This window comes from Dryobates pubescens, chromosome 13, assembly GCF_014839835.1.
Source record: "Dryobates pubescens isolate bDryPub1 chromosome 13, bDryPub1.pri, whole genome shotgun sequence".
Taxonomy (NCBI): domain Eukaryota; kingdom Metazoa; phylum Chordata; class Aves; order Piciformes; family Picidae; genus Dryobates; species Dryobates pubescens.
Window position 1 is genome coordinate 29,886,667 of NC_071624.1, and position 27,768 is coordinate 29,914,434.

General features: G+C 46.5%; 1 protein-coding gene across 6 annotated transcripts; it reads right to left on the reverse strand.

Moving 5' to 3' along the window:
* TRIM37 (tripartite motif containing 37) lies at positions 1 to 27,548 on the reverse strand. Of its 6 annotated transcripts, none has more exons than XM_054166201.1 (25): positions 27,363 to 27,548; positions 25,671 to 25,772; positions 24,327 to 24,367; positions 23,201 to 23,317; positions 21,883 to 21,970; positions 20,962 to 21,084; positions 19,316 to 19,439; positions 18,408 to 18,475; positions 17,290 to 17,414; positions 15,418 to 15,468; positions 14,915 to 14,996; positions 13,487 to 13,563; positions 12,583 to 12,762; positions 11,772 to 11,886; positions 11,368 to 11,580; positions 10,838 to 10,974; positions 10,040 to 10,143; positions 8,825 to 9,025; positions 6,188 to 6,499; positions 5,527 to 5,655; positions 4,456 to 4,642; positions 3,671 to 3,789; positions 1,866 to 2,018; positions 998 to 1,082; positions 1 to 655 (listed from the first exon to the last, which is right to left on the reverse strand). In XM_054166201.1, exons 1-25 carry the CDS (start codon positions 27,381 to 27,383, stop codon positions 652 to 654), a joined length of 2,958 nt encoding a protein of 985 aa, XP_054022176.1. In that variant the 5' UTR covers positions 27,384 to 27,548; the 3' UTR covers positions 1 to 651. The 6 variants fall into 6 exon arrangements, with proteins under 6 accessions (XP_054022176.1, XP_054022177.1, XP_054022175.1 ...); XM_054166202.1 differs by having other exon boundaries at positions 1 to 658; positions 1,866 to 1,979; positions 27,363 to 27,547; XM_054166200.1 differs by having other exon boundaries at positions 1 to 658; positions 27,363 to 27,547.
* Between the last annotated feature and the right edge of the window lie 220 nt (positions 27,549 to 27,768).

Below are 27,768 nucleotides of genomic sequence, written 5' to 3' on the forward strand. Positions count from 1 at the left end.
GTTTCAACATTCATTTTATTACCAAAGTGCAAACAGTTTAAAAGGATGAGTTGTACAGCACTGAGTGTGGAGCACTCCCACAGGGGAACAGGGTACAGCCAGCTGAGACAAGGACAGCAACTGCTTACCAGTGCTCATGCTCTGTCACTAGCCCAGAATTTGTTCAGCTTTTGTCATAGCTTCACAAGTAACTTCAGCAGCTCAAAATGCAACGCACAGTGGCACACAGTTTGGCAATGTGTTTGGTTGGTCCACACCAGGAACCGAGGAAAACAACTTCTGCAGCAGCCCTTCCACCCCAGCGCTGTCTTACTGCGCCTGTGGCGCTCAGCAGCCACACCACCATTCACACAGTGGTGCTTATTCTATGACACAATAGGACACACAGCCCAAAACAGGGCTCCAGCACCTTTTAGACATTTTTCAGAGCATCTGAAGCTGGCAGAACCAGCAGGAATGCAACCTTTATTGTAAGGCCTTCAGAGGTCATTGTGCCCCGGTAACAGGTTTAAGACGACAGCAGAAGAACCAGGTGAGGATGGCAGGGGATGGAGAATGCACACAGCCATGAACAGCAGCCTCGGACTAAGCTCCAGTGAATAAACTTCCCAAGGACACCAGCCAGCAGGTCTTCAGGCCCCGAGTCTTCCTCTACCTGCTTCCAAAGAAAAGGCAGCTGTCACTGACAAGCCTCACACCAGGACAGCTTTAGGGCTTCAAGCAAACACGACTGCGCAAGGCACAGTTCTATGCCAGGTACTTAAACCCAGTCAGAGTTTTCTGTTGATGATGGTGCAAAGCTCAGCCAGCCCTCCCAAAGTCCAAAGGCTGTGTTAAAACCACAGCTTAGAAGGGCAGACTGGACAAACACCTGCTGCTCTGGAGGGGAAGATCAATGGCAGCTCTGGTCGCTGCAGCTCGAGGAGCAGCACAGGCAAACTGCATCCCTCAGGGCTGCAGCCACCTCAGCCTGGCTATGGCCAACAGTTACAATTACCTGGTGCTGTCTTCTCCAGTAACAAAGCTGAGATCATCAGGACCAGCTTGCTCACCCTCTGGGAATGGTGAGCACTGCTCTGAGGCTGAAACCAAAGCAAAGCCAAATAACTTTCACAGATCAGTCATGGGAACCAGCACCTGCAAAGCCCACTGCTGTACTTCATCCCTTATTGGTACACAAAGTGCTCACCACAGAGGCAAGGCTGCCACAGGGGTTTTTAACTGTGAGGTATCGCCAGAGAAGCACAGACAGGAACAGTGCTTTGATTCCTCTGCAGAGCTCTGAGGTTTTAGTGCCTGCTGCAGACAGCAGAGCAGCCAACTCCAGTTCCAGAGCAGAGCTATTTGGCCACACTGCTAAGGTGGTGTGGGATGCTTCTTCAGGCTAAAAGTCAACTTCACCGAGCATCAGCTGTCACCTCACAGCTTTTAATTTAATCAGAAGGTTAAAGCTTTCCACAGAAACAGGAGATGAGTTTTTGAAGCTACACTGAGGTGCTCAAAGCACACTGATGCCAATTAAGCTGCACATCCATGTCTGAGGCAGCATTACCTCCCCAAAATCAGCCCACTTGCAGCGTGAGCCTGGTACATGGGGAGTTCCTAATCAGAGGAATGAGAGCTGTGGGTTTTCCAGCACTTCCCCTGAAGACTCACCTAAACTGACTTCTCAAGGATAGGAGGAGTTCCCCTCCCCTGTTTTGCTCTGGTTTCAATTAGGATCCCAAGAGAGGAGTTCCAGATCTTGCGCTTTAATGCCCCTGCAGCACCACCAATGGTCACTGCTTCTGCAGCTTTCTGGGCACAGCAGTGCTGGGGCAGACACGAAGAGTGTCTGGGAGGTGAGCTCACACAGCCAACCCTACCTTCGTTGGAGGACTGGACAGAGAAGGCCTGGTTAAACATGTCTGAGGCAGAGGTGACCTCCTCCTGCTCTTCATTTTCTGTGTCACATTCAATGTCGCTGTCGCTGCTCATTCCTGGTAGGAGATGAAGGACATGCTTCTGACATACCCCAGCTGCAAGAAAACCCAAAAAAACCAAAAACCACAAGAGGAGAAAAAGAACCAAACCAAACAACGATGGCAGCAAGACCTATGGAGCTGGAGCATTCCACGTTTTGACGTGTAAGTTACCAATATCAAACACCAAAAGCCAGCAGAAGCAGCAGAGAGAAGGAGCAGGCTCAGAGCTAAAGGTATTCACCAAAGCACTGGGAAAGTGACAGGGTATGGGTACCAGCTTTGACAACTGCCCAACTTCACTGTGCTCTCAAGAGCTGAGAGCAGACTCAGGTGTCCACAGCTCCTTCCTGTCTGAGCTGCACTCCCCTGCCAGCTGCTCAATCTACTTCTACAGTCGGGAGAGAAAAGGAACATTGCTTTTTTAACAGTTAGGAGGCACCAGGACCTGTGGAGCAGATGTATCTACCAGACCCTTCGAGCAGCAATACTCATTTGAAATTTCACACCCCAAAGCCATGCTTTTCCTGCAAGAAAAGACCAGAGCTGCTGACAATCCAGGTGGCTTCTTTTGCTTTGCCAGAGCTTGGGTGTACATCAACAGCAGTCAAAATTCTCCCTTGTGTAGAGTTTTGTAGGTGACACAAGGGCTTTGTTCTTTTACCTCTGAAGAGCTGATACTCATTGCTAAGAGAAAAAACCCCAAGTAGTTGAGAAGGGTGCCAATTCTAGTGGAGTTTTTCCTCTGAAAGGAGGGGGGGGGGAAGTCAGATTTGTTTCCTGGGGTTTTTAACAATGAAGGATTTCAGTTTTTCAAACATTTTCCTATTAGGCTCTCTGCTATAATGGGAGAGCTGCAGGAGCACATCACGATCACGCTGCAGTGACTAAGAGCAGAAACTCAGTTTTGTCACAGAGACCTTCTGTAAATGCCAACTCCCACACAATATTGCACACTGCAGATAGAGATGGATGCTGGCACCTTAATATAGGCTTTGCGCTACAATTCAGTCATTGAAATTCAAATGAGTGCAGGGGTGGAAGGCAGGAGAGTTTTGGCAAGATAAGAAAAAAAAACCCAACCCTCTTCTACGTGGACTCTCAAAAAAACCCTGTAATATTTTTTTCCAGCATGGAAAGGATGCAGGAAGGGAGGGGGGGAAAGTTTCCTTCAAGTCTCTAAGGAAACTGGCTTACGTACACCGCCCAACATGAATGAAGTGCTGGAGAGAGAGATCCTAGTGCGGATGTGGAGGTAGTAACCAATGTGGTTTGTCCCTGAAGGCAGGGGACTTAAAAGCCAAGGTCACTGGCTACTATTTTAATTAGATAAGAAACGATTTTTCAAGGCCACGCAGCTGAACAGCAAAGCAAAGACCTGGGGATACAACAGCAGGTCCAAAAAGCAAGCAGCATTCCAGAGAAACAGCAGCGCTGTGCAATGTCATCTGCCAGGTCCTCACCTTCCTGCTGCACCCCAACGTCACTGCTCCTCCACAGACAGCAGTGACAGAGCTGTTCTCAGTCAGATTTATGCTACAGCTGCCAAATGGTACAGTAAAAGTGGAGCAGCCATGAAAGCAGGTTTGGGGGTGGGGGTGGTGTTTCCCCTCTTTCTTTCCCCTTCAAGCTCTTTCCGTTACAGAAATGGATCACCATAGCCTGGAGCACTCTCACACAGCATTTGCCCTCCACAACAAACACTTTACCTTCCTCTGGGGCTGCCGCAGCTCCTTCAGAAAGCACAACCTGCAGCTCACCACTTTCAGAGCCGCTTTCCAGACCCCCTGTCTGCCCTCCTTCCGTTCGACAACCTTTAGAACTGGACCTTAAGGGAGATTTTCAGAGAAACAAAACCCCACGTGAGAAATGCAGATTTAGACCCAGCCAGGGAAGCAAACCCTTGTAGTGCCACATCTACTTTTACTCATTGTTTAAACCTCTTGCACACCCACTTCAACTTCCAGCTTTGAAATTTAGGCATTTAGAAATGCCTAAAATCTTTAAAAACAAATAAACCTGGAAAAGCTTACAAGGAGAATCTTCCCAAAAATGATGACTTGTGCTAGCTGGCAAAAAACCCCCAACAACAGAGTACTCCACTGCACTTAATTAGCCAACAGGGAGTTGCTGAAAGTAGAGTCAAGGTGAAAAATACTGTCTCCAAATGAGGAAATCAAAAGTGCCTTCAGTTAGAGGATATATTTTGCAAGGAATGGTGGGAAAACAGACTGGCTCTGCCTTTCAAACAAGGCTTCCAGACACAGCTGATCAAACTAAAAGGCAAAAAAACCCCAGAAGATGACTTTGTAACCTAGTTCTAAACCCCAAAATTGATACCCAGAGGGAACAGCAGCAACCAAGTAAACTTCAAAGTAATTTCTTTCCTGTGCTACAAGCACCTGGCTTTAGCAGACTGGGATTTTTTTCCCTCTCTAGATCAAGGGAAGGTGGGTGAGGAGATAATAAGAAGGAAAGAGAATAAACCCCTTACCCTAGAGCACCAGCTTTTCTGGTCTTCTCTACAGCAGCTAAGCCATTTAAGCCAGAAACTCCCACATCAGAATCTGACCCTTCACAAGGTCTCTCCTCTGGCTTGGGCAGTGCCTCAGCAGCGCTGCTGCCAGCCAGGGGCCTTGCAGAGTGGTGGCGACTGCTCAGCTTCGAGCTCCCGATGCCAGCTGAGAGAGAGGGAGAAACTCAAAGCACACCCAGCCCTGTTCCAAAGGGCTAAGCATCCACAGCACCAGCCTGGTTCCCAACACCTGGATGCACAAGGGCACCTTGCCCACCCTCTCTTAACACCTTTCATTTTCAAGTCAACATGTGGGCAAGGTATGCCAGCAGATACCCACTCTACCCACACAGAGCTGCTGCTTCAGCTGCCATGTCTGATGGGAGACTCAGGGAAGTAGAGATTAATCCTTCCCCATCTCGTGCAGTTCAAACTCTACTTGTCTTCTAGTACCACAGACACTCTCTTCCCTATCACATACCCCAGCTAAAGATGGGAAGTCATTTGGGTGCAACGAGGCAGCCTTTCTAGCCTTGGACAAGGGTGAAACTGGGCACAGAGATTCTGGTTACACTCTCTAATGACTTGATGGTACTGTCCAGCTTCTCACCCAAGCCTTCTGCATCTGTTTAGCATTTTAAAACCCAACTGTCATGTCCCATTCCTTCCTTGAACACTTGAGAGGGGCAAAACACCACCTCCTGTGTTAAGTATTTCATTACCCTTAGGGAAGGGCGTCATAAAACTTAGGAGCAGCATTATCCCAATTCTCTCATCATCTGTATCCAAAGTTTGATCCCCCTGAGCAAAATCACAATTTAAGTCTGGGTCAGCACCTTATAGTGTAGATCACAGATCAGAAAGTCAGCTCCTGAAACCTCTCCACAGAGCCCAGAAGTAACATGTAACACATTTCTGTTAACCACCTTTGAGAAAGCAGCCAGACAAGTTTCATGGAAACTCTGGTTGTCAAGTGAGAGACTTGAGAAGCCTCTGCACCACAGCTGCTAAGATGGATCACACCACACAAGGAGAGATGTTCCTGCTTACCTTCAGCAGCCTGACCATCTGCCTTCAGCCGCAGGTTGCTGTCCCCACAGTCCATGGCTCTTCGCAAGGACAGGCTACCTGCCGCTCCAGAGCGCAGAGGCTTGGGGGAGTTACCTTTCTTACTTGCAGCTGCAAAAATGTTGTGACAGGTGTTCAAAGTGCTGCAGTATTCTGCCATTATGCTTGCTATAGATGAAGCTAAGACCCCATTAGTCTCATTGCCCATTAACTCCCAGTCCTGCACAAAACTCCTTCCACACCCTTCCTGTCAGAGATGTGCTCTGGAGGCAAGCTGAACTAACTATGGGCGCAGCCAAGACTACACAAGCAGCATTCACTTGCTTGAAGACAGCCTTCAGGAAGCCATCACCCAGACTGCTTCTGCCATCAGATAGCCAAAACCCTTCCCTCAGCTCCTGAAGTCCAGTGTAACAAAGGACCTTGGGAGCAAGAGGGAAAGGCAGGTTGTGGGGCTCACAGTTTACCACGTGAGTTTTGGTGCTTTCACTGAGCTGGGCAGAAGCCATTTTCAGTAAATGTACTAAAAGCTCTGGATTCTTATAGCTGCACTTCAGTGTCAGTAACTATAGAATGTCTATCTCCAGCTGCATAAACCACCTGTACCACTGCCACTTAAATCCCCCCTCTTCCATGCACTTACAACTCCTTATGTAACAGCTGGTCACTGAGGACTTGGTCAGTAGCTCCATTCCGATCTCTTGCAGCTTGCTGCAGCTTTCTGTTCCACAGGCAGCTAAAGCACCTTGCTCAATGGAGAAGAAGCTGGGCTGTCCATCACAGGAGCTAGCATTGCTGCTTCTCACTTCAGAGAGCTGGTTTTTGACATCAGACATCTTGCTCCTCACTTCAGCCATCTGAGTTTTCAGCCTTTTCAGCATCTTCAGGTCGGGCGGCACGCGCCACATGGCCTGGTGCCGCCGCTGGTCGCGGTCTTTTAGAGAGTAGGATGAGGCTTGACCAAAGGGAAGGTAAAGAGCACAACAGGTCAGTAAAACTGTTCTCAACTAGGAAGAGATGTCTGTTTTGAACAGCTGGAACAATTCTACCTTTTGCCCTGCTATAAAATGCAGTGTTGAGGGACATGGTTTAGCAGCAGACTTGGAGTTAGAGAATGATTGAACTGGAAGAGGAGAGATTTAGACTGGAGATTAGGAAGAAGTTCTTGACAATGAGGGTGGAGAGGCACTGGAACAGGTTGCCCAGGGAGGTTGTTAGATGCCCCCTCCCTGAAGGTGTTCCAGGCCAGATTGGATGAGGCCTTGAGCAACCTGGGCTGGAGGAAGACCATGGCAGAGTGGTTGCAACTGGATGATCTTTAAGGTCCCTTCCAACCTAAGCCATTTTATGAGTCTATGATGACATTAAAGGCCTTTTCCAACCAAAGAGATTCTATGAGAAGTGAGGGTGAGAGACAGGTTCCTTTGTCCTGGTATGGCACCACAAGCACTGCAGCGCTACGGGGACAGCATTCCCTGCCTGCCACGGCTCCAAACCGGCTGGAAGAAGCAAGGCTCCCAGTGCTGCTGCATGAATTCTGATGCCAGCTAAGCTACTTACTCTCTGCTGCCAGACAAGCTTGAGTCCACAAGCCTGGTTACCACCTGATGGCAAATTTGTGACACGAGTTTATCAAATTCCTTGAGTGTGTGTCTGAAGAGTCTCATGCTATCAACACATCATGGCGACACACACAACTCAGAAATCAGAACCTAGGGAAGGAATTCCCTTAAGTACCTAACAGCAGGAGATCAGGTTGAGAAGCTAATACCCCTAGTAAGCCAACACACTGCTCAGCCAGAATTAGAGCAACTTTGATGTCTATTTGAAGTGTCTGAAATTCTCCGAGTTCAGAGCCATAAAGCCAAGTGGCTCTTGGAAACCTTCACCTTAGGAGGTGAAGTCTGGCAAACTCCAAATGTAACAGCAGCTTTCTCTTAGCTGACTGACTTGAATAAGCTCTGGGAACAGTCAAGGCTTAAGGGAACCTCAGCAAAACTGGCAATTTCAGCTGTGTAGCCAGTGGCTGAAGATGACCAGGAAACCACTCAACACAACAGGAGAGCTTAATCTTGTGGAGTAGCACAGCACAAAGTGCAGTGCCCTCTCTGAAGGGTTTTGTCTGGGCTTTTTTCCAGGCAAAACAGACTTACAGTCATGTGCTGCCTTCCCCTTTTTTGAACTTCTAGAAGTGAGTTCCATTTTTGGGAATATGGATTACACTCAGCTCCAAAGTTCATCTGACTGTTTATGTGACTGCATTAAAAAAAGCTAATCAGAAAGGAGCAAACAGCCTGAGCTAGCTTTTGGATTCAGTACCACCAGCGCCACTGCAGCAGCAAAAGCAAGCATTTATTAGTAGCAAATGGGCTGTCATTTCTCTTCTGTGAAGTCACCAGATGGTTGCTTCAGAATGACCTGAAATAAGACCTGGCAGTAATGGGCCAGCTAGCTCCAAATGTATGTTAATCATGATCCATGTATTACTGAGCTTTGGTTTAAAATGTAATCCTTCACTAACACCACAAGAGAAGTGAGCAACCTTCAGTGATGGCCACAGGTGCCAGGACTGTCACTTACCTTGCTCTTGCTGCACATCAGCTCACTGCAGTTTTTCTGTTGAAGGGTCCTAACTATACCACAAATACTCTTTCAAGTCTTCAATTATTTAAGTACCATCAGGATTGCTTTCCCCACTGCTTTTCCAGCCTTACCACCACATACATTTTTCTAGTCCTGTTTCATCCAACAGTAAATTGCAGGATTAATTTTGGTGTTGGCATACACTGGTGCTCCCAGCCACTGAATGTACACCCTGTGTCAAGTGAGGGGTGTAGCTGCTTCCTCAGCAGCTGCTCCACCTTGTTGTGTCTTCCAGGGCTAGCCCCTTCAAGAAAAAGGGCCTTTCATTTATCTTCCATGGTTGTAGTCAAAGAAACTACGTGAACTCTCTCTGTGACCTTGCTGCACAACAGAGGCAGCCAGTTCAGTCACATCCCCCCAGATGAGCTGAGCTGACACTCCCTGACACACACTTGTGGTTTCAGTTGAGTCATCCAGCGTTCCCAAGCCAAGGTCAGCCATTAAGACAGAGAAGTGTTAGAGCAGGCAGCAAGATGCAGCATACTGATGAGCACAGAGGACATAGAAGTCAAGCCATCAGTGTAAAGAGCTGCCTGTCACTGTCTTTTCCCCTCCTCAAATCTGCTTCAAATTCTGGGCCTGCATTCTCAAAGACATTTCCATGTCAGAATTCAATCACTTGATGTGGAGTAGTTACCTCTGCTCTGCAGAAGAGAGGCAGGTGGACGTGGCTGAAGGCCCCAAAGGTTTTCCATCCCATTTCTGTCTTTTAGATCCAACAAGTGGATTAAAATCAAGGGATCTATATCAAGTAAACTGCTACTGGTTGTTGAGCCCAGGGCAGTTCCTCCTCGCCTTGAAGGTCTTCCACTTGCACTGGTGTAGCCATGGCTAGTACCTAAGGGAGAGTTAGAGGGAAAGAGTGTGCACAGAAATGACACAGGTGATACATAATTCCCTGTAAACACAAAAAGACAGTTCTAAAAGCTCAGGAATGAAAACATTCCAAGAAACTTAGGAAGGCATCAGTATTGTTTAATGGGTTCTGAAAGCAAGCAGATACGCTTCTAACTCAACTTTTAAGTCCAGAAGCACCATTTTAAACATGCTGTGGGAGATTCCTTTCTAAAAGCTCCTCACTAAGTGCTGTTTCCACAGGCACTGTGCTCCTAAAGGCTGTCCTTTCAGAGGGAAACAGACATGGCCCTCAACTTGCAAAGGAATTTAAGATGTTTTGGAAGAGCAGCTTAAAGCAGGGCAGTGAAGACGTTCTGTTACTCAAGCACTAGCACGACTTCCACAGCACCATAAATACCACTTCCAGCACCTGGCACCTCTGCTCTCTTTGCCACAAACACAGGTTCTTATATCCAATAAACACATCCTTATACTCAATATACACAAATTCTCTCATCATCTTCTGAACCTATTGCTCATTTAGGCCATAAACATCTCCAGGCAGCAAGAGATCTTCATTAGCACATTTCACATGGATTTCTGCTTGACTTGGAAGGATTCTTCATTCCCTCCACGTACCTCAGGTTTTACAGTGCACTACAAGCTAAGTGAACTCATCACATAACCAGCAGGCCACACAGACATGAGCTTGTCAGTCTACTTTTGATGGGATTAGAGGAGGTTCCAAAGAGGCAGAAAAATCTCCCTCCAAACTCAGAGATTTCTTTCTAAACAAGCACATTCCAAAGAGTGACCCCTGCCCTCCCCTCTCTTTTATGGAGCCAATGAAACATTTCTGCCACACTGCAATCATCAGCCCAAAGCACATGATGCAGCATTTCCCAAAATAGAACTGCCTGCAGAACACAGCTTGGTGTTGCTGCCAAGAAGAAGAGCGGAAGGAATCCAGCAGCGTCTGGCATGTATGGGAATTTCTGCAGGCTGCTTTTCATACCTGATGCTCCAGGAGAAGCAGCAGCTGCTGCTGCTGCTTCCTCCAAGAGGTCTCCTTCTTCCAGCTCCATATTACTGCTATATTCCACATCATTTTCTCCAGACCTTAGGGAGATGATTGGGGTGGAAAAAAAGAGATGATCATCATTATTAGCTTTTATTTCAGCTCCTGTTAAACATTATGGCAGGCACCTGGAAAACAACCCCCAACAGTGCAAGCAGCGCTGCCTGCAGTCCAAGCTACACAGCCTGAACAAACCAAAGTGTGCTGATTACGTGGCTGACTTGCTAAGCAAGAGTCCAAAAGTGCCAAATGCAGCTAGACTGCAGCATCTGATCCTGTACACATCTATACTTGTATGTGTTACAACAAATCCTCAGGTGTTAATGAAGATTCCAGGATCTGACATTGTCTCAGCTAAAAACCTTAAATGCTCTAGTTACAGCAATTGTCCTCATCAGCACTCTCCTACTACTACAACACTTCCTAATACCAAACCTCTTCCGTTACAGTGCAGAAACAGATTTATTACAGTGTTTGGAGAAAGGACCTTCACAGACTATCACTTGTCAAAGACAGAATACAACATTAAAATGAGGGGATCAGAATGACAGCAATGAGCTGGCTGAAAATGCAACATTTATTCATCTCTTCCCAGCTCTGTTGTTCCCAGTAAAAGGAAACACCTCTCACTTTGCACTCAAATTCCCCCACAAAGCAGAACTGTGAATTCCATTGGAACTGGGATGATCACCCTACGAGACAAGGTAATGATCTAAAATGCATTAAGTTACTCACATCGTTTCTTCATCAATATCATTTTCTTCAGTGTTACTAGTTGCTGTTGAACTAGCTGAAGAGCTGCTACCATCCAGGTGGTTCACCTCATCCTCTCCAGCAAGATCTATATCCAAGTCCCCATCAGAGAGCTCGTGCTACAGGAAAAACAGAACAAGCTGCTACAAAAGGAAACCTTTCAGCTGCACTTTGGTGCTTCACCAGAAGTGACAGACAGAAACTCTCTCTCCCCAGGGTATCACACTCTCATACAGGGGTTGGGAGGCTCTCAGAGCACACTGAACACTGGTAACAAACACAGAAGTTGGATTTTTCAGCTGCAACTTGGACACTCTGTGGTGGGATCCATTAGCTCTGTTCTGGAACACCTCTCCAGCAACATCTCCCCCTGCAAGCTCTCAGGTATCTTACCTCCCATTTCCACACAGATGATCATAGACCTCATTTACACTTCAGGAGCTCACCTATGTTTCTACTGCTATCCCATCACAAAAAGCTACACAAAGAGGTAAGAAAAAGACAATTCTTACGTTGAAGTCTTCATGCTGGATCTTCTCCTCCTCCTCTTCCTTGTTATCTAGCACTAATCCTGGAGCAGCCATGTTCTCAAGTAGGACTTCAGTGCTTTGTCCAGACTTCTTTGCTCTTGCTTCTGGAGTATCATCATTCTGGGGACTGAGATGGGTGTCTGGAGGTGAAATGCCTCGTGACTTCTGAGTCCGGGAAAGCTCAATGGCAAGCCTCTTGTGTAGGAGAGGGACACAAAGCACAGAGGGAAGGTGACAATGGAGCAGCAGCAGCAGCAAGCCAAAGGCAGGCAGTTGAGTATCTACTGGCTTAAATAACCTTAATACCAAATTACCAACAGCAACCCATTGTAGAAGCAATGACTGGCCCATAAAGGTAACTCTACATTAATCTGCATCTCACTTACTTCTTTAAGGTTGTTTATTTGTTGGATGTAACTTGTCTGAGCTGCTTCCAACTGAGCAATGTACCAGTGCTGATCTCGGCACTTCTGGAAGAAGGTTGGTGAGCGCACTTCAAACCTTCAAAAGGAGCATTTGGAAAGCTTTTGGGGCTGTATTTTGATTTAGTTTTTATTCCCTGTCCCCCCCAAAACCACACAGCTGAAAAGCTCTGCATGAGAACATCCCACAACAATATAATGAAGACATAAACCTGGCAGCCAAAATCTACTGCCACAGTCAGTATCCTGAGCAAAGAATGGCCACAGGAAGTATCTTGCAGGAGAGGCAGTTCTGAGGGGGTTGTCTTCACAGACCAGCACTACCAAAATTAACACACTGAAAGCATTCAACAGCAGCAGGATTGTACAGAGAATATCTGAAGTAGATGGATAAGCTTCTAGGTTTTGCTGTAACACTGCAATTCCAACTGACAGCATTAGGTGCCTTCAATTGCTGACTTCCTTTATTCCCAAAGTTCTCCCGTGCTCACTACAGCTGTTTCTCAAGAGACAGAAAACACCTTTTTCCTTCCTTCAATTCACTTAGCCCCTCTAACCCAGACCACCCAGCTACAGCTGCTTCTCAAAAGAGAAATTCCTGAAGTTTCCACAGCTCCCTTCGACCCGTTTTCCTCTTCCAAGCCTACAAGGGTGAAATCCATTTACGACAGAACAGGTCACAAGGATTTCAAACTTCATTGCTTCCTGTTTCAGTTGTAGGTGTGACACTTCAAAATGACAGCAGAGAGGAGCCCCACCGAGCTGCCTCCCTCACCTCAGGATCACGGTGTCATTCTGCCTGTTCAAGTAGCCCTCGTTGGCCAGCAGGTCCAGCCGGAAGAACCTGTTGTAGCCCCAGCATTCCCCAACCTCAAAGTCGGAGGCGAACTCGCGGATGATGTTTTTGGTGGGGTCGTTGGTGGACTGGTGAACCATTTCCACCCGGTACTCGTACCTGCACAGGGACAGGTCACAGGGATCACTAACAGAAAGATGTCAGAGTTGCTGCTGTATCAAGTTAAACAACCTGCTCTGCCAGGGAGGCCTGCGGGCCCAGCTGCAGAGCTGATTCAGCCTGGTCGTGGTGCTGAGGGACACTGGAACAGGTTGCTCAGGAAGGAGGTTGAGGCCCCATTTATGGAGATACAGGGGAGGCTGGATGGGGCTCCTGGCAGCCTGATCTCATTGAGCATGACCCTGCTCACTGCAGAGGGGTTGGGCTAGATGGCCTTTAGAGGTCCCTTCCGACCAGAGTGATTCTATGCTTCCATGACAGGTTTAATGGTGGCCTGGTGGTGCAGGGTTAACTGTTGGAGTCAATGATCTTAAAGGTCTCTTCCAACCAAAATAATTCTGTGATTTATCTGAACAGTACAAGACAAAAAAAAAAATAGAAGTAGGAAGCAGAGAGTTAAACCAATTCCAGGACTGAACAGCAGGAGATGGATACTGTTTGTCTTGCCAACTCTCTTCTCATCTCAAGAAAGCCACAGAGTAACAACTGTAAAATATTATCTTTGGGCACGATTCAAATGGACAACAGAAGCCTCATTGTTATTTCCAAGAGGACTCTGCAAGTCCCTGGCAAGACTGTAGAACCTGGACTCATTCTTTGCAAACCTCTCCAGATGCTTTACTGACAGAAAACAAACAGCTGCTCTTACTACAGGCTTGCTTACTTGGAAGTCTCTGGCAGTCCAGCAGACAGCTCCAAGAACACGGAGAGGTAGTAGCCCCGAACTACTCCATTCCCATCCTTGAAGGAAATAAAGTTGAGAAATTTGTTTTAAAAAAGAAAGGCAAAGCCAGAAAACCAAATCAGAACACCTTGATATGGCCTCAATGCTCAGAAAAAGCTTCAGTCACAGAATTTGCAGCAGTAACCTACTCTGTTTGCTGGTTTTGATTGTTAGCCTTCTCTCACTGCAACTTGAGCCAACGCGGAGCTTACACCTAGAAGCAGGAATGCCACCTAGTCCTGGTATCTCAGACACACATCCCAAAACAAAACTTGTAATTACTTAGGGGTTCTGTTAAGAAGACTTGAATAGGCAAATATTTGTCAGTGTGGGAAAAACAGAAAAAAAACAGTAAAAAAAAAAAGCCTCCTAAAATCTCCTCAAGCAGTTTATGAGAGCCCAATTCTTCCCAAGTTCTCAACATGGAAACAGCTCAGGTTAAAACCATTAGTTCTGAAATATTTTCCATACAGCTGCACTTCAAAGCTACTTGACTTTTGAAAGAACAATTTCTTCAGGAAAACACATGCAACATGAAGGAGTGAGGTCAGTTCACTGAGAAACAAGATTAGGATCACCAGAGATGAAGAGAAACACATTCCCAACACTCACCTTAGCCAAGGACGAAGGAATGGTTCAACTTCAGTCCTCTGGGTAGGAGAAACATTTCAACTTACCATTTAAAAAAATAAGACTGAATGCCTTCTGAGAGCACACCTGATGCAGGCAATCCTGACTGGGCAACACTGAGAACTTACACAGGGGTCTGCCTCTGCACTGCAAGAGGACAACTCTCTGCACACGTGGGCTAACAGATTCATCCAGTTCCCTCCGGAAACCACTAACAAACCAAACCTGCTCTACACCACTAACCATGTGCTTCTCTAAACACAGCTGGAGCAGCAGCCAGAGCTCCCTGGATACAAGGAGCAGACCAGTGAGCTGTAAGAAGATCACACCTGGTGGGTAACATTCCAACCCTGACAAAGATACTGCTTCAGAAATCTGAACGTGGAGCCCACAGAAGGGACCTCAGTACAACACACAGAACTGTGATGCACAGTAATTCAGCTAATGCCTTGTTCTCCTCCCAGCTCCCCATTCCTATGGCATATAGGGAAAACTCATTTTAACTGCTTTTCAGTTATTCTGATTACCTAGAGAGAGAACATTCATGCTGGATATATCTGGAGGCAGAGAGGGAATGCTCCAGTGGTTGGTGATCAACTCTACAAACTCATTTTCTTTTCATACAGCTTCAATACACAGTGTGAGAAGAGGCTACCTGCTGTTTCCTCACAAGAGAAGCATATGAATGCTGGTTCAGTGTTCTGCATGGGATAAGAACTCTAGTTGAAAATAACTCACTGGATAAACTTTCAATCTCCAGCAAAGTCCTGACACTTGAAGAGGTGGACTGTAAACGGGATCCGCTCGCTGGCGCAAGGTACTAGTGAGAGAGGAGAGAAAAAGTTTGCTATTGGGACAAAGCAAACCCCTCCATGAAACAGCAAGCTGTGTGTACACTTGCACTCTCACACCCTGGAACCATCCTTGCTGCTACACAGAGCATGCAAAATGTTAAGTGTTCATACAAATGGAGCTGCTCATCAAAAAATGACTCAATCTTCCTTAAAAAGAAGACAAATAAGCAGCTTGACTTTAGCATGGCAAATCTTTTTAGCTCACAGTTTAGTCAGGGATAATTGTTCCTCTGGTAAATCAAAGGGCTTTGATTGAATTCCTATAGCTTGGTTCATATCTAACAATTTTCTGTAGAGATTATCCTGCACTTTCAACAACGCTGCTCACATACAGAAGGCAGAGAAAAAGCTTCCCAATATTCACAGTCATGCAAGATATATTCTTACCTGAAGTTCTGCAAGATAAATGTAGTTGAGTCATAGGCTGGAACCAATTCACTAGGGAACAAAAAAAAGGCACAAAAATATTGAATAACGAGAGACTAAAAATTGTAGAATGGCTTAGGTTGGAAGGGACCTCAAAGGTCATCCACTGCAACCTCCCTGCCGTAGGCAGCGACGCCTCTGACCTACACCAGGTTGCACAAGGCCTCATCCAACCTGGTCTTGAACACCCTCAAGGGGGAGACATCCACAACCCCCTGGCTGACCTGTTCCAGAGTCTCACAACCTTCATACTGAGGAATTCTTCCTAAGATCCAGTCTAACCCTGCCTTCCCTCAGCTTCAATCCATTCCCCCTTGTCCTGTTACTAGACCCCTTATGAAAAGTTCTTCTGCAGCCTTCCTGTAGGATCCCTTTATGTATTGGATGGCAGCTCTAAGGTCCCCCTGGTGTCTTCTGTTCTCCAGGCTGAACAACTCTCAGGTCACCAGAGCCACTGGAAATTCCCCTGGACTACACAGATATTTCAGTACTACTCAAAATCCCACTGCTAAGCCCCATTGGGTGATACCTCACAATGAGACAAGCATTGTATGTTATGAAGAGAAGAGCAACCAAAAGTGTCTGAGGGGATTTGCCCTTTTACCTGTAATGGCCAATGAGCTCTTCATTCAGCATGGTGAATTTTCTGTGTAAAACTCCTTGGTAGCTCCAGAAAGGACAAAGCCATTGCATGGCTGAAAGCACAAAGCTGAAGTGAGTTGTTTCAGAGCAGGAGATACCTTACTGCCATCAGAAGATGAACATTCAGATTTCAGCTCTCCTCAGAGAGGCTTTTCATTGTTCTTTTCAGAAAGCAGGGCAGGGCAATAGTTTTGAGACTGCATGTGAAAGCAAGACAAACCTCTTTTTGCTCAAGAACAGTAAATTATTTGAGAGTTTCTTTTAAGACTTCTGCTTTCAATTGTTGGGAGACTATTTTTGGCCAGCTGGCCTAAACTCCCCACAGATTCCCTCAGAACCCAGCCCCAGCAGCATGTTCTTTTGAGGAATCGTGCTCTGAAGTGATTTTGGTTAGGTATTCTGAATTAAGGTGACCTGCAGAGGCATCTCATGAGAGCCTTGACCCAATAATAAGAGAAAAAGGACAAACCAGTAAACTAAGTGTAACAGAGGGGGGAAAGAAAAAGTGCCAGCTGAAACTTGCTGTCCTGACTCCCCAGCGGGGACTACAGACGTAAAATAAGCCCTGCTGGAACAGAAAAGCCTACTTGCAGTATAGGTTACTAGAAGGAGTAAGTTGAAGTAGTTGATCATTTTCAGTGCATAAACCTGGAGCAGAATCAGTCAGAGCTATCAAGTTTAACACAGAAGTGGATTGAACCATGTTACCCCACAGGCTGCCATTGCTCATACAGCTGACAAGTGTGACTCTCCTTCACTACAGATGGCTATCAGGTAAGCTCTCCAGCAACAACCTGCTCCCCACTCTTCAAACCCACTGGCAAAACCTTTACAAAGGGCTGAGACATACAAGAATACATCTTCTTCCTAGACTCACTGGCACATGCTCCTCCAAACAGCAGTACAGCAAGATGGGAAAGAGGTCCTCCGCACTAAGTTACTTTAAACATTTTTTAACAAGCAAAGCAAACCTTTATGAGATGTTTCTGGGACAGGTTGCCCAGGGAGATTGTAGATTCCTCCTAGGGATGTTCAAGGCCAGCTCGGATGAGGCCTTGAGCAGCTGAGTCTAGTTGAGAGATATCCCTGCTCATAGCAGGGAGGTTGGAGTGGATGATCTCTAAGGCCCCTTCCAACCTAAGCCATTTCATGATGCTCAAACTACAACAGAAAGGAAACACAATGCTCTACCTTGTGAAGTCTGGGGGAACAGGAGTGGTGACAAAGGAGGCCATGGGCTTGCGATGAACCTGCTGGAACATCATCAGGATCTCTGAACTCTTGGAGATCAGCTCACTCTTGCTGCACGAGCGTACCTGCAGGGCAAAACCAAGCAGCACCATTTTGTTACTATTTTAATGTTTGTTGGTTTTTTTTTCCCCCTGCAAAAGCAAAGCTGACCTGCAGAGGTGCACCCATACTGCTGATCAGGATTTAGAAAGTCCATCTGGGCTGCAAGCTCAGTCATTTCAGACTGCGCTATACACAAAGGGCTCGCAACAGACAGAGGCATGCTAGGCCAGAGCCCTCATCCTCCTGATGTCATCCAGTTTTCAACTAAGACATCACAGCTATTAACTTAAGAGCAAGAAGATGATCATCTCTGATCAGGTGATAAAGCCAGCTTAGCATTCTTACTCAAAAGAAGTTCAGGGAATGAAAAAGGAACTCAGGACAAGAGGCATCACTCAAAGCAGCTTAGCCCCCATCCCCAACCTCGGATGTCAAACTGCTGAAAGGGAATTACTGGATGCAGAAATGTGAAGGAATAAAAACCTTCCACTTCCTCAGAGCAAGAAGAAATTGTTCAGGGCAAGCACAACCAAGCTCTGCAGAACTTGAATGCTTCCTTTACAAAAGCTGAGCTTAACCATCTAAAAGCAAGATGAAAAAAGTGATATCACATCATCATCTTGGAAAGACAGGTAGACAGAAGAACTAGAACCAGTTCAATTGTCCTCAGAAGCACACAGAGAAGCAGAACATTTTTGTTCACTCTCCATTTCTAGCCACCATTACTCTCACACAGTTGGCAGCAACAGAACAGAATCTACCCACACCACCTAAATGCTGCCACCTTAAACACCTAACTCTGCTGGTTTATGTGACATTGCTCCCAAGCAACAGAAGAGATCACCTTTAATTATTTCTAGAAGATACACACTTGCTCAAGAAGAAATTGTGCAACCTTATGCCAGCCTAAAAAGATGCTGAAGAAACAGCCACCAATTAACAGTTTAAAACACATGAAATGAAGGCTGACTGAGGAGGGATCTGTGGAACACATTCCAGCTCTTTCTGTTAATCACCTGATGTTCTACTTCCTGAAGCAGAGATTCCAGAAGTTCAGTTTCTTGAGTAAGTGATGTCTTTTGACCTGTTCAAAGAAAAGAAAATGTGTTTAAAGAGGAAAAAAACCAAACTAGTAGATTTGAAGAAGCTGAGCTTTTGCCCCCTTCTTTTCTTTCTTTTACATTCTTCCTTTCCTTTTTGTCTTTTTCTTTTTTCTTTAACCTGGAAGCTGCCCCAGGACTTATTAAGGTAAAGGATTTCTAAATATACCAAGGTTGATTGAGAAAGCATTTTACAAGCAAGCAAGCCCCCACTTTTAATTAGAGCTGTAGTGAGAAATTCACTGGAGGTTAAGATAGTAATGAAAGCTGCTGTGGCCCAGAACTGGCAGGTTTGTTGTTCTGGGCTGCTCACAAAACAGGTAGAGAGGAGGGGGTTGGTCTCTTCTCCCCAGCATCAGGTGATTGAACAAGAAGATGTGGCCTGACATTGTGCCAGGGCAGGGTTAGGTTGGGTATTAGGAAAAAAGTCAGGCATTGGAACAGGCTGCCCAGGGAAGTGCTGCAGTCACCGTCCCTGGAGGTATTCAAAAGATGTGTGGGCATGGCACCTGGGGACATGGTTTAGTGGCCACAATGGTGTTAGGTTGATGGTTGGACTTGATCTTAGAGGTCTTTTCCAACTGAAATAGGAAGAAGTTCTTCAGTATGAGGGTGGTGAGACTCTGGAACAGGCTGCCCAGGGAGCTTGTCTTCCCTGGGGGTGTTCAAGACCAGGCTGGATGAGGCCTTCAGCAGCTGAGTCTAATTGAGAGGCGTCGCTGCCCAAGGCAGGGTGGTTGGAGCGGATAATCTCCAAGCTCCCTTCAGACCTAAGCCATTCTATGACTATGCTCCTACTCACAGTAGATCAGGCAAATACCTACCCATTAATGTTATAAGCTTGTTCTTCAGCTGAGTGTCCAGGCGAGCAATCATCATCTCCACTGCATTCCTGATCTCCCGCACTCGCTCGTCCTTGGCGCTGCGCACGGCCTCCACGTTCCTCTCCTGAAACAGGGACCAGGGGAAAGAAACATCATGCACAAAACCAAGGCCTCCACACTTCTGTGTGTTCCACTCATTTACATGTTGACTCCACTCTCATACCCTAGAAATGCCTAGGCCACTCTGAAGCTCTCCCTCCAGACCTATTTCTGTATCAGAAAACAACCCCAAACACTCCTCCTGGTTTTACTGAAGCCTGCAAGTTCAGAGTGAGAACCAGGAATGAGTTTTCAGATGAGCTTATCCCAGGCTGTCCCTGTCACCAGCTGTAAATATCTTTTGACTTCCACTGCATACCTGCTTGTGCCCTCTGGTGGGTGACCAAAGGTTAACAGGGAAGCTGAGCAACGTTTCCTCATGGCACAGATTTGTCCCATGGGGATTCTTTAGTATCAGGATTTGTGATCACAACTGCCACTTTCCCTTCTGTAACTGCACAGCACTGAAAAGTTGCCTCCTCTACAGGAGTAATTTGATAAAAACTGCACCCTTCATCCTGAAATCCTCTCAACACAGAATCACAGAATGGTCTGGGTTGAAAGGAACCTCCAAAGGTCATCTAGTCAAACACCCCTTGCAGTCAGCAGGGGCATCCTCAACGAGATCAGGTTGCCCAGAGCCCTGTCAAGCCTCACCGTGAATATCTCCAGGGATGGGGTCTCAACCACCTCCCTGGGCAACCTGTTTCAGCGCTGCACTACTCTCATGGTAAAGAGTTTGTTTCTAACATCCAATCTAAATCTGCTCTTCTCTAGTTTGAAGCCATTGCTTCTTGTCCTATTACTACAAGCCTTTACAAACACAAGTAGCCCATTTGAGTGACAGGAGAGTCACATCTAAGCTTGAGCAGAGCTGACCTACTGCTGCATGCAGCAAACCAAGTGGTAGCACAGACAAAAAAAACCCCATACAGAAACTTGTTTAAACCCTCCTCTTATTTCATTTGCACAAAGACTAGATGGTAAATGTAACAGACAACACAAAAATCACCCTTCCCAGAAAGCAAGGAACTGCACTGAACTGTTGGAATTCCCACTGCAAGTGCCAAAGCTGAACTTGCTGATGTTTGAAGGTCTAACACATTTACAGGGAAGAAAAAGGAGGTACACAAACTTCAAATCTCCAACTGCTGAGCTGCTCTACAGCCCACCCTGTAGGCTCAGAGGTACTTACAGTTCATTCTCTTAGAGAAACTAAAATCAGCTCTATTAGAATAAAGCATTTTGACACCACTTCAGCTTTTTTAAATAGCAGTGCACCAAAAGAGGGATTCTCTGGTGGCCAACTCACATCCTTTGCCATCTGGCACCTACAGAAGCTTTGTTGAGAACATGTTGATCTTTCCACATAATCCAAAAAGAAGAGTCAAAATGTCTCTGTGGGACTGCCTTCACAGGAGCCACAGGGACTGAACAGACCGTGAGTGCAGGCAAGGTGCACTCTTCCCATCCCCCACCTCACAGTTACCCTTTGACAATGGAACACCACAAGAAAACTTCAGCTTTATCTTGGCTCCATTTCTTACCACTTCTTGCACCAAACTGATCAGTTCCATGAGTCTTCTCCTAAGCTTTGCCACTTCTTCGTTGACTTTTGTGACGTGCTGCTCATAGATTTCTGCCAGTGGCTTAAATGTATGTCCTCCATGCTGTTAGAAAAAAGGGGGAGGAGGAGGTGGGGAATAATAGAGCATCTCATTTTCACTTTATTCTACTCCTATTAAATTACTGAGAGGGGAAGAAAGCTGCCTAGTGTATCACTCATCTTGGAGGAATTCCAAAGCAGATTGTATGTAGGAAGTCTGTCTTTCACTTCCTTTCATAAGGAGTCATGAATTTGGCTTTCATATCATCAAACTTCCTGTCAAGACTTATTTGGAGGCTCAACAGTACTCCAAAAATAAACTGTTCCATTCACTGTGCAATTCTCTAACAAGTCAAATAACAACAGAATAGCTACTTTATTTTTACTATTATTAAAACACCCTTCCCAAACAAGGGCAGTGCACTGCTAGCCACTTGCATTGCAAACCACGACAGCAGCCTCTTCATTAGGTACACAATTGAAAGGATAATAGAATGTGGTGAACTCTGCTATTAGCTCAAGATTCAGAACTTTCAAACAAATGAAGCATTATCTGTATTTTTCTGAGACTTCTTCCTTTGCCCATAAAATTCATCACCAGCTAAAGTTTATAACAAGGAAGGCAATTCTCAGCTCCTGTCAGCAAAAAGAATCACTTTGCTCCTCTAACTCCAAACAGAAGCTATTGCCTTTCACAACCAACGTCCACATTAAATTGTAACTACCCACACAAGCACAGCATTTTCACAGCAATTCAAGAGCCATAACATCAGTTTCACAGCATCCCCCATTCCTTCAAGCTGCTGTCAAGCACAACACTTACAGCCTCTTACACACCACATGTGTATGACAACTCTCTTACCATTCCACCCCAAAGAGCACACTGGTGGCAGATACACTTCTTGCAGGTCCAGCAGAAGACACTAAGCTTTTCATGATGGTTTTCACACCTTAAACAAGAAAAGCAACAAAACACAACCCACCTATTACCAACAGAAAAACAGCTATGAATTGTCTGCAAACTCCAACTTATCTTTCATTTGGTTTGTTTCCCAGTACTGAGAGTAAAACATAAAACATCAGCAGTTTTTGCAAGAACAACACTTCTGCTCAGTAAAAACCTCTTGTAAAATAAATGTTGCTCTCTCAGGAAGCACTTCAGAGACATACAGAGAAAGCTCATTCCCAGCATTGGAGTTTTACCCAGCAGATAAAGGGTATCATCAACAAATCAAGCTCAGAATCCTAGGACTTCACATTATTAAAAGCCTCATCATCCACTTCCTGAGGTAACCACAGAGCTCAGGAGCTTTTTGGACAAACTGATCTTTGTCATTTGTTAAGATGTCAAGGACAGCAATCAACAAAGCAAGCACAGAGCAGGCCAGAACTAAAGTACATGCCTCTCCCTCCCATCTCCATTAGCATTTGGAGCCTGGGGAGGAGGCAGGCAAAGAACACATTGTCCCTGAACAGTTTTCAGTGTTTCTTTTCATACTTTTCTCCTCTAAATCTCCAGAATCTTAAAACATAATAGCACTGGCAATAGGAGGGGAAAAAACCAGGAGAAAAGCCTGCTGAGAAAGTACTGACAGCAGCTCCCAGGAAGAAAATGTATCAAAAAACACAGGAGGCTCCAGAGATAAAAGGAGGAGAACAGCAGTAATGTGACAGACAGCAGCAGTGCTTTATGGGGGACTTTGGGGGTTTTTTTATTTCAAATTGTATTTATCAATTACATTTTCACAAGGGACCAGAAGACATCCTCTCGGAACAGCTTCTCTGCTTTTATGTGCTGAGACACCAAATCAGTACCCCCCACACTCTAATGGGACTGCCAGATGAGCAAGCCATCGAGAGAGGGCTTCCATTTCAGATGTGTGGTGACCAAGAAGGGCTAAGAGCCTCAAGAAGCATTACTGCCCTTCATGTTTCCTGCATCTCTCATTTTAACTCCATTGAGGCAGAGTAGGGATAGTTGATGTTTTCTAGACAAAGACACTGAAGAGCTTTTCTCATTCCATTAAGCCTGACAGAAATGAACTCCAGCTCCCAGTCAGACAGCAAGCACAACCCAGCTTTCAAGTTACCAGTTTGCTTCCTCATCTCAATAGTGAGCTAAAATTAAAAGCCTGCAAGGCAAACTGCAAAACACTTGATGTGAAAAATGCTCCATTTACTTGTCCTTTTCGTTCTCCTCATGCTTTGTGAGGCTGCACAGTTGAAGTGTATCAAGCTGCTGCGTGACCTCTTCTGCCCAACGACAGTTCACGAGCTCTCGTAGCTGGAGAGGGGCTCTGCAAGAAGCATGGTCAGAGTTAGAGCAAGACCTCAGCTTCAGGAGCTGGAAGAGGCAGCACTGAAGTGAATTCAGTTCATCAGTTCTTCAGCAAAAAGCTGAAGCTATAGAAAACACTTCAAGGGGAAAAAAAAACCAACAAAGAAATGTTAATGTTTCAGGTTGATTTGGTTATCTGAGGGCTGCAGGGAGGCAGGAACCACTGCAACCCCCCCCACACTGACACACAGGAGAGCTCCACAGGGAACCACTCCCAGATTTCTTGATAGGATCCTGGATAATGATGGGCAATTAATTTTGATTCTCAGTGGTTCTTCAATTTCAGCTATCCCCACTGTGGTGCTTCAATTATCCCCTCTGTAAAATTCAAAGGTATTTATCTCCTTGCAAACATTTTAGAGCTATTAAATACTTTAAAAGCTCAACATTAAGAAAAACTCCTCCAGAAAATGGCTGGTTAGTTGATTTTAAACACTTCCCCCTCTTAGGGAAGGGGGGGGAAAAAGCAAGCCACCAACATGCTACCTTCCAATTTTTGGTCTGTCAGGAACTAGAATTGTTAGGTACTCAAGAGCCAGAGGTGCTAAGGGGAGTCAGGGCTTGGGGGCATTGCATTAAACAAAAAAAGACAAAACAACCAATACATTGCTGCAGACAAATCTGTATCTGCAACACAAAGTAGGTCTCTCAACTAGACTCAGCTGCTCAAGGCCTCATCCAAGCTGGCCTTGAACACCCCCCAGGCAGGAGGCATCCACAGCCTCCCTAGGCAAACTGTAACAATTGTCACAGGGGAAGAACAAAGATCTTGCTTAGCTCGTCATGAGGCTAGAACATATTTCAGAGTAAGCATTATACCAGGCTCAATTTTTACAGCAACAGCAAGCAGGTCTCAAAAGATTAAGGTAACAAATTTAATGCAACTTAGTGCAGTGAAAAATATGAACTGCAACAGGAGAATGCACTCAATTCCTGGTAGTTTATTTCTGGCTTTAAAAATACCTTACCTACAGTGTGGGCACTGAGCTCTTTGTTCAGTCAGCCAACGCTACGAAGGAAAAAGGAAAAGCATTTTAATAGAGACTCTTAAGAAAGAGCTGCAAGCAAGCACATTCTGTCATTAATTAGGAGTCCCTTCTGTTTATTACAGCCCTCTGGATTTCTGCCTTTTTTTACAATTTGTACTTTTAACTGTTCAGCCACTTAGTCATATAGGAAGCTGCTATTTGGATTGGAGTAACAAAGGAACCGCTTGTCTTCAACCACTTCAGTTCAGTTATAACAACCCAGAGAATTCTGAGGCACCAAATATCCCACTGGAAACCACACACCTGCTGTGGGCTCCCACAGGCACAAACTACAGAGCATGTTTCAACAAAAGAAGGCAAAAGATACCCCAAGTGTATTTTTGTTGAGTCTGAATTATTAGTACCTTACTGCTTCCTCTCAAGCTATTTATATGCAAGTTCAATGACCAAATCCACAAAGGCCCTTTGAAGGTTTCTCTTCCAGAAAGCTCCAAAGAGAAGTATCTGGGGAAAGAACTTCACCTGCCCACTACAACTCACAAGTGTAAAAGCTCAGCAGCTGAAGGGCTTACATTTGTCAGCTCACTACTACATTTAAAGATTCTCATGAATAATCTCTCACCACCCTGCAACAATCTGTCATCTAACATTCTTAATATGTAACACAAATCCCTCACCCACAGTTCTTGTCAAAGCTCTCAAAGCAAATGATGATTGCTGTGATTTCTGGAAATACTACCCAGGGTCTCAAAACCTCAGCTGAACCCTCTCCCTCTACACTGACACATAACAACGTCTGGACTTGGAACTGAAGTGCTAAACACTGGTAACCACGGCCTTAATAAACCAGTTGAGGTTCAGATGCTGCTTCAGCCTGCTCTACCAGACTCCCTGTAGAAAGATTTAGCCTAGGCTGCTAAAGCATTTTAAAGCAGCTCCAAGATGTCAAAAGACAACCTTGCAGTGCTCCATACTGGCAGGTGCAAACTCAGCATTCGATTCCTGTGCCAACTTTTGTCTTCCAGACAGGCATCACCGACTCCATGCTAAGGGAGGGATCATTAAATGTTGGTTTCTTAACAGCCATTATTCCAGACAGTCTCTATAATTAGCACTGCTGAACGCAATGCACAGCCTGCCCAGCTCTACCTCAGGGTGCTGTAAAAGACTTTGAAAGGGAAACTACACATCACAAAGCAGGAAGAGAAAGAAAGAAAGAAAAGGAACTCCAGGAAAATAAACAAGGTAGCAAGAACGAGCTGGTAAGCTGAGCAGCTGTAAAGTTGATACATGGCAAGGTCAAAGTGTGCTCAGCAAACTCACCCGAATGCAACTGAAGCAGCAGAGCTTGGAGCAGTGCGGACAGAGGCGCGCGTCGCGCAGCTTCTCCATACAAATGAAACATCGGAATACCTCAGCAATGCTCTGCGAAGGGGAGATTACTGTTAAGCCACAGACTTCAAACACATCAAGAGCTGGATTTGTTCTCCAGGCAGAGTGCCAGGTTTGGTGCACGCAGCCCCGTTCCAAACAGCTATGGATCGCGCACCTCAGCGCAAGGTACTCGAACATCGCAGCTCTCCCCCACACTTTCGCCTGCGCTGCATCAGCTCATAGCATCCATTTTAGCACGCTCTCCTTCAAGGAATTGCTTGGGCTTATCTCTTTCCAAATGGGCCTTTCTGCAGACAAGATATTATTGCTGCTTGTGTTCACACAGGATTAAGAGTTGCCAGAAGAAACTGCGCTGTGCCTGTGTGTTCTGCACCCAGGAGTTTCCATGTGCTGGCCCTGACCCAACTCAAATGCACAGCCAGAGCATGTCTGGGTTATGCACAATGCCAATGGGAGGGGATGAAGTGGACAGGCCATTTCTTAAAGTATTACAAGACTTACATTCTTTTAAAGTCTACCATTAGCACTAGCTCCACAACTTCTACATCCTCTCAGACGCTACTTAATCAATCCTGGGCAGTAGAAATGCAATTTAACCCAATTTTTAAAAGTAGATATCCATTTGAAGAAAGAAGCATTTTGTTATTCTAGAATACAGCCACTTCTTCTCCCTGCATCCCCCAAATGAGAAAGGTACTTTGAAATCTGGTGTTTGCTCCCCACATTGACAGATATGTTTTATTATGAAGTTATGCATTTTGTATTGGACAGGGGTTAGACCCCTTCTGGTTTTAATCTGAAAGATTCTTCAGGTGGGTTCATTTCCCTCCCCTCCCAGAAGTGAAATTATAAATCAGCACAGAAGTGAGGCACGGCTTCAACTTACAGACACCTCAGTATCTCCCACGCATTAGTCTCTCCTTTAATAGTTGCAAACCATTAAAATGCGATGCATGCATTTACAGGAAGCTAAGGCACAAAGTGTTTTCAATTCTTCTCTTTCTGGTTGCTATTAATACAACTCACAGCCAGGCGTGCAGGCTACCCAGGCTGGGCACCGCCGAGCACTGTGCCTGCACGCCTGCCAAGCTGGGTTCCGTCAGCACCAGCTCTACATCCATCACCTGAACCGGTCCCTCCTATGTTCCATCAGGTTATTATCTAACCCTGACTACATAAAATAACTGCAGGCCACCTTGCAGTTCCACTTCTTTACACCTTGCCTCCTCTCTTCCCAGCTCATCCGTGCCCACACGAGCCAAGCTCCCTGCCATGCGCATCCCTGCCCACCGCAGAGCTGCAATCTGTTTTCCGCCTCCCGGGCCGCCCATAGCTCGGTGCCGTTTGGCCTCTTTCCCCTCAGAGAAGGGAGGGGGAACCTGCCGAGAGCTCTGCGGCCCCGGTGCCACTGGCCAGCCCTCCCCTGACCCATAAATAGGCCAGGATGCTCTGCCCCAGCCTCCCGACAGAGGCCTGGCCCCGCCGCTCGCCATCCCCTGCGGAGGAGCAGGCGCAGCCGCCCAACCTGCTCCCCAACGGCCTCAGGGCTGCGGGTCCGGGGAGGCAGCGCTGCCCCGCATCGCCCTTCCCGCCAGCACCAACCGCCGCCCAACGCCTCACCTCTACGCTTTGCTCGTCCATGGCTCCGCCGGCGGGGAAAGAGGGGGGGTCTGCCCGGCCCTCTCCCTACTGCGCTGCCTGGGAGCGAACCGCAAAAGAGTGAGGGTCGCTCAGGAGGGGCAGGGCAGAGGCCGCGCTCCGGCCCCAGCCACATTCGCGGGGAGCCGGACAGCTCCTCCCTCCGCAGCCCCGCCCTGCGCCCGCGGGCTGGAGGCGGTGCCTACCTGCCGCACTGCGCGTGCGCCACGGCCCCGCCGTGCCGCTAGGGGGCAGGGCAGCGCCTCCCACCGGTCAGCGCCGCGGGGAAGCGCCGGGAGACAGGGCGCGGGCGGAAAGCAGCGCAGTGGCGCGTAACCGGCAGCGCAGCGCTGCTGTACGCCGAGCGGCATGAGGTGCTTTTTCTCTT